This window comes from Chamaea fasciata, unplaced genomic scaffold (assembly GCF_029207755.1).
Source record: "Chamaea fasciata isolate MVZ Bird 193981 ecotype frontalis unplaced genomic scaffold, bChaFas1.0.hap1 SCAF_1, whole genome shotgun sequence".
Taxonomy (NCBI): Eukaryota; Metazoa; Chordata; class Aves; order Passeriformes; family Sylviidae; genus Chamaea; species Chamaea fasciata.
In genome coordinates this window covers 33,943,723-33,956,027 of record NW_027094086.1, presented here as the reverse complement: position 1 = coordinate 33,956,027, position 12,305 = coordinate 33,943,723, and the positions used below count along the sequence as shown (strand labels likewise).

The window sequence follows — 12,305 nt, the reverse complement described above, 5'->3', positions numbered from 1 at the left end:
TTCAGATAAGCCTTTTTAATGATTACAGGTTGGTTTGAGAAATCGATTTTTGGCAAATCCCAAATATTAGCATGGAACTTGTAGTGGTCTTTGAGTCTGAAAGAAAGCTTGGAAAGCAAGTGGTTAAAATACTTTGAGATAAAATACTTTCCAAGACCCAGTGAATCTTGGAAGCCACTGATGTGATGCTTGCTGATATTTGTCAGATACCACATGGAATTTGTAATTTAACTGCTTGTTGGCTATTTCTGTGCTGGAGGAGTTCCCACCTCCCTCTGATGTCTGTCACGCTGCACAACTTTTCAGATCTGTTCTTTTCCTCCAGCACTCCCAGCTATAACTATGCACCAAACATGGATAAGCACTGGATTATGCAGTACACGGGGCCCATGCTGCCAATCCACATGGAGTTTACCAATGTCTTGCAGCGCAAAAGGCTTCAGACCCTGATGTCAGTCGATGACTCTATGGAAAGAGTGAGTGCAAGAAACTGGTGTGAATACAATCTTATCAGTCGGTAACAAAATTAAATGGATTAATTCTTTCTTTACCTTCACTGACCACGTTCTGGGGAAAGCCACTGTACTATGAGGAATTACTCCTCTTTTTTCCCAGTGGAATTGAATTCTGGTTCTCTGCAACATGAGGCCAAGCTCCTGGCTTTCTGCTTTCAATTGCTGGGGCAAAAAAATACTGGGCTTTTTTAAAGGGAAAAGTCACTGGGCCTAGTTTAAAGCCTGGTATTAACAGAAGATGTATCACCTGTGTGTACACATGGATAGACACAGGTGCACACATGACAACTTCTGTTCACTTCACACACTCCCTTCACAGTTTGTCCTTCAGTTGAAATCTGGGAACTGGCAAATCACAGCAACTCAGGTGTCAGTCTATAAGTGTTTGTAGAAGTTAGGCAATGCAGTGTACTGCTAATTATAGGTAACATGATACATGAACTATTAGGTATACTTTGTATGACTTTTTGTTCCAAAATCAAGCACCATGACCAAAGATCTTCCCCTAGAGAGATTTCTTTAAACTTTAATAAAAATTTACAGCTTTTTCCCAAGCCCACAACTGTAAGGAATGAGAAAGTTGTAGACTAGCACAGTAAATCAAATCTGAGTACCTTTTCCCCTAAAGCTGTAGCAGACTTTTTCACAAGCTGTGTTTGAGTACACAATGAACATTGGACGTACTAAGGCAACTACCCCATTATTGCCATATTTTTTGTATTCTCATTTTCTGGAGCCATTTAATTGTCCCCTCTGTCAAGTGTGAAATTGAACTGGTACATTGATTTTTTCACAGCACGGTAAAAGCAAGATGTACAAATGCCAGTCCCCAGAATCTGTGTCAATGTCATTGATGCCATGTTTGGTCCTGTGTATTTAAGGGTTATAAATGATGGTTATACATGATTCTGCACAAAACATGTTTTGCTACACTTAACTCGGAGTTCTTTCTGTGCTGTGTTGCAGTTACACCAAATGCTTGCAGAGATGGGAGAACTGGAGAATACCTATATTATTTACACCGCTGACCATGGATACCATATTGGGCAGTTTGGACTGGTCAAGGGGAAGTCAATGCCATATGACTTCGATATTCGAGTTCCTTTCTTTATTCGTGGTCCAAGTGTGGAGCCAGGATCAGTGTATGTTCCCTTATGTCTCTGGCACAGCTGTTGAGCCTAATGTAAAATGTTTCTGAGAGCATGTAATTATCACTCTGTCTAGTTTGATTCCATGAAAGATGCCCTATTATTGCAGAGCAGTGAGTCTCATAAAGAGGCAGTTTTTTCACTTTGCATATTATGAATAACTTATAATGCAATGAGAAAACTGTGTCATGCGTAGTCCTGTAGGGTTAGATTTGGGTTTTGCTTTTAAAAATGATGTGCTTATCTTTACTGCTCTCTCTGTCATTTAGCATCATGCCCTCATTGTCAATGAGATAAGAGCAGTGTTGCTGCTGCACCTCCTTGTTTTATTGTACTTAACTTTTCCTTTGTGATGTCAGTCTGCAGTACTGGCCTATCGTTCTGAGTTGTAAGACTTCAAAGGGGGTTTTCTAAACTTAGCACTTCTGTAGAGCTTTACATCTTCAAAGTCCTGATAAGCATTAATTACCATTCTATTTCCAAGAGAATGTGAAGACTTACACATTGAACACATGGCAACTATGACCTTTCCTGTTGATTTGCAGAGTGCCTCAGATAGTTCTGAATATTGATCTTGCTCCAACAATTCTGGATATAGCAGGCCTTGACACACCTCCAGATATGGATGGCAAATCTGTCCTAAAGCTTCTGGACTTGGAGAGACCAGGAAACAGGTGGGTCCCAAGATCCTATTTTAGCCAGTGCAGAAGCAAACACCTTAGTAAATCAACAACTGAGTGGAAAAACATTCTGTGAAAATGAGCTGTGTCATAGCAACGACCACAGCTTTCCCATTTCAAGAGTCTCTTTAGTAGATCTATAAAATTGCACATATATGTAAGTGGAGAGTTGTTTTTTGCAAAAACAATTTGTTAACACTTACAGTGGTGTACTTCAGTGCCAGCAGTAAATGTTATTATTTTACTTTCAGGTTTCGAACAAACAAGAAGACCAAAATTTGGCGTGACACATTTCTAGTGGAAAGAGGGTAATTATTAGGGGTGAGAGAGTTTTGGGAGAGCCTGCCTGCTGGGAACACTCCCTTGTACATGCTTTCCTTTCTGCTTCCTCCTCTTCTTTTTTTATGGTCAGAGAAGCAGTAAATTTTGCAAGCAAACTGACAGGCCTGACATTTCTCCTAGTTTCCCACCACTGCCTTTGCAATCTACTGTGCTCCCAAATCCCTTTCTCTGAAGACATTTGAAAGCATGCTTTTCTGGTGATTCTCCTAGCATCTTTCCCTAACATTGTGCTTGTGCCCTGTTTTGCCATTATCCGAATCATTTTCTTCCCAAATCTCTGTTTCAAATCCAGCTGTGTGGAATCCTCTATCACCTGATTTTGTATTTTCCATCACATATTAGAAGCATTCTTCATTTTTGTTCCAGCTAAGACTTATGTGTAGTTGAGATTCATGAACTATAACTGCTCCTCTCTTTGCTGGTAACTTCTTATACCCCCTTACCTTGCCGGTTGTTACCATGAAAATTTTCTCTGGGTAAAAATTTTACAGCAATTTCCTTTTGGCACTTTATGACTTTACAGATTATGAAAACCTTGTCTGATGTATAGCAAAGCAGTGCATAAAAGACATATCGTAATATGTAGGATACAGCCAAGCTTGTGCTGAGTATGAAAGTCCTGTTGTGTCTTCAGCTGTGTTTTCCAGCCAAGAAAGTATTGCTTCAAAGAGGTTCGCGTTATAAAAAAATCTCCATTTATGTATGAATGGCGCTGAACTGTACCAGTTAAACATATTTTAACAGCACTTTTTTATCTTCTGGCAATTTCCAGCCACCCATCTGAGCCTTTTTTTTCAGTATGTGACCTATATCAAAAGTTAGTAACAGAAATGTGGGGATTTGTTTTCCCTGAGAAAACATTAAACTTTCAAGTTGCTTCGTTGTTCAAGTTACATTCGTCCTTAGGGCTTAGAACAATGTATCTAAAACATTCCACTTTATTTTTTTAATAAGCAAATTTCTACGCAAGAAGGAGGAGCCCAACAAAAACACTCAGCAATCTAATCAACTACCAAAGTATGAGAGAGTAAAAGAATTATGCCAACAAGCAAGATACCAGACAGCCTGTGAACAACCAGGACAGGTAAGACGCAAGTAACTGCAGTTTTCTGGCTGTCACAGCGAAATATGCATTTTAGACTATGGGTCAAAAGTATTCGAAGAATATGGCTTTTGGAAGGTAAAATAACAGATCACTCTGGTTAATATCTTCAGAACAAAAGAAAAGCAGACAAATTATTCTAAGCACTGGTCCAATTTAAAGTGTTGAAGACCTGGTTCTTTGCTTACAAAGTACAGAGCTTATTGTAAAACCCCTGTGCTCAGACATAACATGAAATGACTACTTTTTCTTTGATCATGTGTATTGATAAATATGCAAGATAGTTCAGTGATAATTGTTAATAAGGGAGAGAATCTTTGAGCAGTGAAAGCTTATACTCACTGCACTAGTTCAGAATTACCAAAGCAAGCTGGTTAGTCCTAAGGCTTCACGTGATTTCATTTGCTGGGATGAACAACTGAACAGCACACTTAATAATCATTATCCTTTGTTATTTATTGAAACACTTTAAATAGAAGGGTCCCCTTGCTCAGAAACAGTCCCTGTTTCTGGTCTCCGTAAGGATTCAGGCAGTGATACCCATAGCCGAGCATTACTTTTCCTTCTTGCAGCCTTAATGATTTCAGTGTTATGCCTGACTGATACAAAAGTCTAATTGCCTGCTCATAAAACCAGAAATTACTGCACCCCTGACTACTATGCTTACACCTGCATCTCCGCAGTGCACGCACAGGAAGAGAGCTAAATTAAGAAAAGTGATTCTGACTCCAAATTCTCTTCAATCCATCCTGAATTATTGCTATACCTATGGTAACACGTGAAGATGGATTTTCTGGGCAGACGTGTAAGCGAGCTGTATGCCTTCTCATTGACACCCACCTCCAGCCACGCTGGGGCACACGCTGGAGGCCGCAGGCGGTGGCTTGTGACTGCCTCGCCGTCCTCGGTGTCCGTCCCCATCCCCACACACCTCCCCGCAGAAGTGTGAGGTGATTTCTCCCAGGCAGGCGCTTGCGCTTTCCCCTCAGATGTTTGCCCAGAGCCCTGCAGGCAGCCGTGGGGCTGAGGTCTCGGTGGGCTGTTCGGGACGAGGGCACAAAGCCTCCTCTGTGCCGCGCTCCCGCCGCCGCCGCCCGCGGTGCCTCCTCGCCCGGGGCCGGGCGCTCTGCGCTGCCAGGCCGCGGCGCAGCGGAGAGCCCGCCTGGAAAAACGCTCCGTCCCTGCCTCTCCCCTTCGCATCCCGTGCAGTGCAGGGTTACAGTAATTCCTGCTTAATCGCACTTTGGACTGGATTCATGTTTTGGCTGTCACATCCTTGGTCGGGTCCTCTGTCGCAGCTCTCACCTCACACATGCTCCTTAAATGCAGCCGCTTTTGAAGGGATGTACACAATATCGCAGTCTCACCCAAGGGCAAAGTTTTCAGGAGTTCAAGCGCTGCCATTGTAAACAGAGATTAAATTGGAAATTCTGAGTGCTTTATAAAAACTAAAGGAGATCGATGAAATAATTTAGACTGTTAGACACTAAGATGTTTCATTTTAAAGTAACAAAATGTTTTCTTTGCAATTATTCGTCCTATTTATCACCTCTTATGCCAAAATCCAGGTTCGGAATAACTACTTTTCCACATATGAATAGAAAAGGTTAAGTGTCCTGATCAGATACCACACCTGAAGCAGTAGGAAACTGCTCACAGCCCTGTTCTCAGCCCAGGGCTGTAGACCATCCCGTTTTGGTGACTCCAGTTTGACCAAAGAGTGAAGGAAGAAGGGCTTCAGTCAGCAAGGAAGCTGACTTGAGGCTGACAAGAGCAATAGTGTTTGATAGTGGGTCTCCCACCTACAAACTCCCATCGAGGTCTTTTCAAAAATGCTGAAGGTGTACTGTCTCCACAGAGCCCAGCAGCCATCTCTCACAGCTGGATGAAGGACAGGCTGAAGTGACCTCTTTAAGACCATTTTTCAGACACAGCCCTTGGTGTGTACACATTATTTTCCTTAAAAATACAGATCAAGGCTGTCCCTGACAATTCCAACATCCTGAAAGCTTCCTGCAGGGATGCTCAAGTTAGATGTGCCTACGGAAAACTTCTGTTAGGCAGAGCATCATGAGGAGTGGAGCATCCTCATTCAGCCCATGGGACACAGACTCATTCCTCCCACTCCCCTCATGCCAGCCCTGGGAAGCAAGGTCAGTTTCTCTCTCAAGGACAGACTACCTGTGGTGCTCACAGGAAAGCCAGCACAGAATAGGTAAGGTGTGAACTTAAAGACCAGCACTGGACTAATATGAACTTCAGTGAGGCATTGCAATATGAAATAAGTGTCTGCAGGATTTTTTCCATGTAGAGAAGTTCTTAAAAGAAAAAAAAAAATTAGTAGGTCAAATAAATGTACTTTAGCCCAAATGTATTCCAATGTGCACTTCTGAGCCATCATATTTAATATGAGCTTCCTGCAGCAGATTTTCTCTAGTCATTTTGCACCTCTTAGAAAACAGAAAATATTTCTGTGCATGAATTATCTTTGTTTTATCTTCTGAAATTTGTATACTTTATTTCAATTACATAGGTGCATATATAGAAATAAAATATTCATTTAAATTATGGTGGCATATAATACTTCCTATGTTTACTCTAATCAGTTGCAGTTAACATCAGTTAAATTAAAATTACTTTCACAGAATGAGTAATTGCTGACAGATTCTAAAATAGTGAAATTGCTGGTCTGTGGGAAGCTGCTGCTAAATGTTTGAAACTAAGAATAAGCATTTGGGGAATTAATGCACCATTAAAAACTTGCTCTTAATTTGAATTTGCTCTAGTCAATATGTAGTTTATTTGGAAAGGAGAACACGAGGAAGCTGAAAAAGAAATAAAAACATTTTCCTCTATTAAAATGAGGTGCGATCCTGAGATCTGCTAGTTCCAGAACCACCAAGGATGTGGTACTCTGGATAATACTTGCTTCAGCTTATTTTCTCTTTAAAAGGACAAAAAAATAAAAGAACCTAGCATAATAATTTTTTAATTAAATTTTCAAAATTCTTATTTTTTCTATGTCCAATGTGTATCGGAAAATAAATAAAACTAAAAAATGCGGGTGGTGAAGAGAAACTTAACAGGAGGACAGTTTCCATGTGTTCACCCACCTCCTTGAGAACATCTCAGAACTGAGATGCGCATAGGATGCGTTCACTCCGGAGTTATGTTCCAGCAGTCATTGACATGGGTCAGCAGTAAGCCCATGCCAAGGAGAGGAGAGCTCCTGCTGAGCTGCCTTAGCAAGAGCACTGCTAACAGGTCATGGGAAGTGAGAACTCACCTCTCCCTGGTGCCTCTGGGCTGCACCTGGAATGCTGCATCCGGGTTGGGATCTCCATGAGCAGCGGGACTTTGGTGGGCTGGAACAAGTCCAGGGGAGGACCCCAGAGATGGGGTGGAAGTACTGAGAAGGGGCAGAGGCTTGTTTAGCCAGGGGAACAGATGGCAAAGGAAGAAGTTAATTGTTTCCTTTGATTAACCAGTGGCTAATTAGAGAGAAGACAGACCCAGGTATGTCTTGGAGGTGCACAGCAAAAGGGCTATCAGTAAGAGACAAGTTACAGCAAGGGAAATTCTAAATAGATGCATGGGAAAAAGTGTTACCACAAATATGATTAAGCACTAGAGCCCAAAGAGGCTGTGGAAAGTCCACCTCAGAATACATCCAAACCTAATAATGTCGCTGCTTTGAGGAGGAGGATGAACTAAATGACCTCCAGATGTTACTTCCAGTACATGCTCTTAATTTTTTGCTTGCTTAGTACCTGGCCTTGAGGATTTAATGTTTTCTTCTTCCTCCTCAGCTTCATAACTTGGGAAGTGCTGTTAATTTTATGAACTTGTAAGTGAGTTATGGATCACCTGCCCATGTCATATTTGGATATAGACCAGATTTCAGCTCCTGCTATTCCCCAGCTGTTGATCTGCGCTCACCCAAAGCACAGGCAGTCCCATCACACCAGGCCTGGCAAAGGGATCAGGAGCTGATGGGCTCCCTGCTCAGCTTTGGGGCTTGGAGAAGGGTAGACATTTCCTTTGCAGTCCCTCCACATCTCCACATGTGAGAATGCTCAAGAAATTATGATGGGAATGGGAGGTTTCTTTCATAGTTCATATGACAAATTTGTCACCAGTTTACATGGTGTAACTTACTGAGGTCACTTGATTTGGCCCAGTTGGTTTAGCAGTGGATACTGATGGGTTTTAACACTTAAATTGTTTGCAGGGTATTTTAATATTTCATTGATATATATTTACCCTCTCGGCAATAAGCTGCACTACACAGAAATATTGATTCATCTGCAGCATTTGTCTGCAGCATAACCCTGCTTTTGTTTTAAAATGGGAAACAGTTGGTGTCAACTTGTAATAAAGCTTTGTTAATTTTCCAACAGAGCAGAAAAAATAACATGTGAACAAATGTTTCTCTGGATTAATACAACCTTATCATGACACAAATCTCTTCTCAGCTTTCCACTGGAATAACCTGAGACAAGAATATATGTTAGTTCAGGAGGTTTAGAGGCAAGCTGCTCTTAAATCCTCCAGCAGATTATTTTTCTTGAACTCATTCCATCTTCTCACTCATGAAATTCTTCTGGATACTTAGCAAATATCAAATAAAACCATGTTAACTGTGTTTTCATTTATACTTTTTCTTTCTCTTTTCCCTTACCTAAATGTGTAATTAAGGAGTTGAGTTAATTCGTAAGTATTTATTCTTCTTCTCTCCAGTCTGAGTCATAGGAATTTTCCTAAGGCATAATTTTGACTTCTGGGACCTAACACTCTTCCCCAGATCACAGTTACCTTATGAGGTCTGGTGACTGATAGGCTGGATGTCTCCAGTGTACTGCTCAATCCATTATTTATAATCAGTATCAAATCCATAGCCAAATATGCATTTTCATCCTCTTAGAAAAATTACACAAACTGCAGTTTTTTTTCAAAATATTCCCAATAGGGTAAAAAAACAAAAAAAAACCAAAAAAAAAACCACCCTCCCAAAATGAGGACTGTGAAGCACTGTGTTAAAATTTCAGCTCTTAGATTGGATGACTCAGCAGTGAAACCCAGACATGGGTCTGTTTATTTTATGGGCATACATCTCCTACCATCTGCTCGACACTACCTGCCAGTTTGTGAACAGCAAAGGCCTGAAACTTGTAAAGATCCATGGCCTTCTGCCAGCTCCAATGAGCACTGACAGTGGACAGGACAGAAAAATGCATCCTGCTGCCTTTGTTAGTATGACATGCAAGCGCATGAACTCACACTGCACTAGACAGGTATAATGTCGTAGCTGCACCTTTCCTGTGCTCTCTCTTCATGCATCTCAGCTTTAGACATGCATAATACTGTGTTTCCTCCTGAGGAACTGTATCCCAAAACTACCCTGAGGAAATAATATTTCATTTGGAGAAAATGCCTGAAGACTGTACAGTGAGATTTTAGTTAGATTAGGTCTCAGTGTATTTTACAGTGATCTAAGGCTTTACGGGTAGTCACTGGAGACATGTTGCTGAATCCAAACATCAGCTTTGTGGTAAATGTGCAAGATTCTTCTGGCTCTGATCCAAAAAGCATGCTTTCTAGCCTGTACTCCTATTTCTCACGTATTCTTCACTCTCTAAAAACCTAGCATAAGAATTTAATTTTATTATTGGTATTCATATTTATCAAATTATCATATCAGCATTCAGTCAAAAGCACGTCTCTTTCTCATACTAAAAGAACACATGCCATCAGTCAGCTCACAGATAATATTGTAAAGGAAATTAGAATGGGGCTTATTAGGTGTAGTCTGGTTTGGCTCTAGTATCTATGTTCTCATAAAATAAATATCACAGACCATACATTTGTGTAGGTCAGCTTTAGGACCAGCTGCAGAGTATGAATAAAAACACATACGCTGGTAAGAGCTGGCCAGAAGTGTCAGATGGCTGGCCAGCCACTGACAGTCAGACCCTGAGCACCCACTAAAACCCAACTAAAATTATGCTATGGCATATTAACATCACTCATGCATTCTCCAGATTCCAGAACAACCCCCTGATACTTTCAAGAGTCAAAAAGCACTTGGTGATCAACCTGTTTTACTAGAGCATTGATTCAGAGCTGTCTCCTTCTTTGCCATCTCACCACTGATACCCCATCTTAGTAATAATTCAGTGGAGCATCTGTGCACGGGCTTTACTGGAAGCACATGTGCTTGGGACCAGTTATGTACTTAAAACTAAGTGCATACTTCAGTGTTTTTGTGAACAGCCCTTGTAGCTATTCCTCACTTTAGACCCTGCAGAGTCATCCCTCATAGCTGACAGAAACATGCCTGCAATTTAGTTGCTCAAGAATTCGTAGGAATTGCCAGAAATTATGATACCTCTAGTTAAAATACCACTCTGTTTATGAGTTGAAACCAAATACGAAGATAAGTTCCTTTATCTCAAAAAATAATCTTTCAAGGCGTGGTATTTCATATTTCAGCCTAAATAGTTCACATTTCAGCCTAAATATTTAAGTTTTTATCAAACAGAGAGCAGCCCTTCCCAGATTTGACAATTGTTTAATTTCAAGTAATTCTTAATTGGAGGTATGAAGTCCATTGTGGATAAAATCCAGAGATATTCCAGGAAGATCACTGGATTCACCGGTTTTATCTCTTTCAGTGCACGACTGTGTTCAACATTTTCACTATCGTCTTACTGGTGTTCTCTAACAGAAAGACCTTTTTGGTAGAGTGGCACCTTTTTTTAGTAAAGCCAATTCTTTAAACCTTTTTTAAAGTAATTCTGGGTACCAAAACCACCAAGACAGAAAACATAGTTTATGCAAGAATTATTTTTAACACTTTCTGTAGTACTCCATTGAGATAGTCTTTTTGCAGAGTTTGCATCTTAAAGTATCCAGTGAAATGGAGTATAAGCTAAGTCCTCTGCAAGTTAGATGTATATGACACAATAGTAACAGATTATTATTGGTATTACTATTTATAGCTAAAGGATTAAATTTATCCTTTTCTTTAGCTCCTATTTGTTTGTACCTGAGAGTGGATGTTTATTGGATAACAACAGAAGTCTCTTGATGTTGAGTTGTATCTACAGGCAAGTTAATAGATTTGGTAGAGAATGCTATGCAGGTGAAATATTTGCTGTCTTGACCTAGGTGCCTACATTTCTAGAGCTGACAATGCAGTTCATGCATTTTTTATAACTAGAGAACTGCTATAACCATGGCACTTACAATCAATCTTGTCTGTACAGCAAGAATGCAAAATTTTGTAGTCTGTAAAATTCCTGGGCAATTTTATCTTTCTTTCTTTTCACAAGCTTGTGATGTAGCTCAAAATTGCCAAATTTTATATTGTTATTTCTGTTATCCAGTGATTAATTCCTTTGTTCCCTTTTTCCTCCAGTTCTGTCCCTGTGCATTTTTCTGGAAGTATTTCTTAAGTCATACATTTCTGCCTACTTTACATCAGTTCTTTATAGGACGAACTTCTTCCCTTTCTGTTGAACCACTGACCACTGCATTTTTCAGGAACACTCAGGGGCTAAGGCTGTATATAAATAACTGCCTTTGAATATATTCATGTTGTCAGACTCTGGAGCATGATCCAATAGAAAGTGGTCCAGTTATAAGAGAGTGGTACAAAACTTGGGATCTGCCATTACAGGCAGTATCAACTCAGTCCTAAAATGGAGGAGGAGATTTTTTTTTTCCACAAAAATGCAGCAATTCCAAATTCCCTGAGTGAACCTGGCAAACCATCCCTGTTAAACAGCTGCACTCATGTGCAATGTTTGAAGTAGTGCTGAGATGAAATAACACAGATTAGTATTTCCAGGGGCATTTAGGAGCCTTGGTCAGGACCAGGATTCAGTTCTGCTCTTTGGGAATGCGTAGAGGACATGACCTTAGCTAGCAAACATTTCTCAGTATTCAGACCCAGTTCAGCAGAAATGAACTGCTGTTACTCTGTGCTGTTTACCGTAGACAACTAATTACAGGGCACTTTTCAATATATTGTGTGACATGGCCTCTTCTAATGGCCCAGAGAAAGCAAAAGCAAGACAGCTCTGATTGCAGTAGCATAGCCCTGAACCAGACTCCTTTTCCAGCATTATCACATCATGTCCCCTGGCACTCCCCCAGATCTGGTTAGTGCTAATGAAGGAAAATGGTACACACATATTCAGCCTGAGATGGTGTTTCCATCTAAACTGTTCTCAAATTTAGAGCGCGCCTTTTGAAACAGGAAAAAAGGGAAATGAGATCTTGAGGACATGTTTAAATTCATGAAGTCTTCAATTTTCAGGCCTTATCTTAACATTCCCTAGGCTGAGCAATAATACTCAAAGTCAGTCATACATTACAAAAATGAAAAAGCACCTGTAAAAATATTGCTGCTATGTTAAATTTCCGGTTGCATGTTTTTCAGGGTTTCGTAACTTTGTGGTAAAATCTGACAAGATATTTAACACTGACATGTCTACTGCAAATACTAGGTGTT

At 40.4% G+C, this 12,305-nt stretch overlaps 1 protein-coding gene across 2 annotated transcripts in view; it reads left to right on the top strand.

The window, feature by feature from the left end:
• Positions 1-12,305, top strand: part of SULF1 (sulfatase 1) — a 65,082-nt gene that overhangs the window by 30,613 nt on the left and 22,164 nt on the right. For both annotated transcript variants that reach the window (XM_066180331.1, XM_066180337.1), the window contains 5 exons: positions 326-476; positions 1,482-1,657; positions 2,209-2,337; positions 2,595-2,651; positions 3,640-3,769. In XM_066180331.1, the coding sequence (XP_066036428.1) occupies positions 326-476; positions 1,482-1,657; positions 2,209-2,337; positions 2,595-2,651; positions 3,640-3,769 (643 nt within the window). The remainder of the gene's footprint in view (positions 1-325; positions 477-1,481; positions 1,658-2,208; positions 2,338-2,594; positions 2,652-3,639; positions 3,770-12,305) is intronic.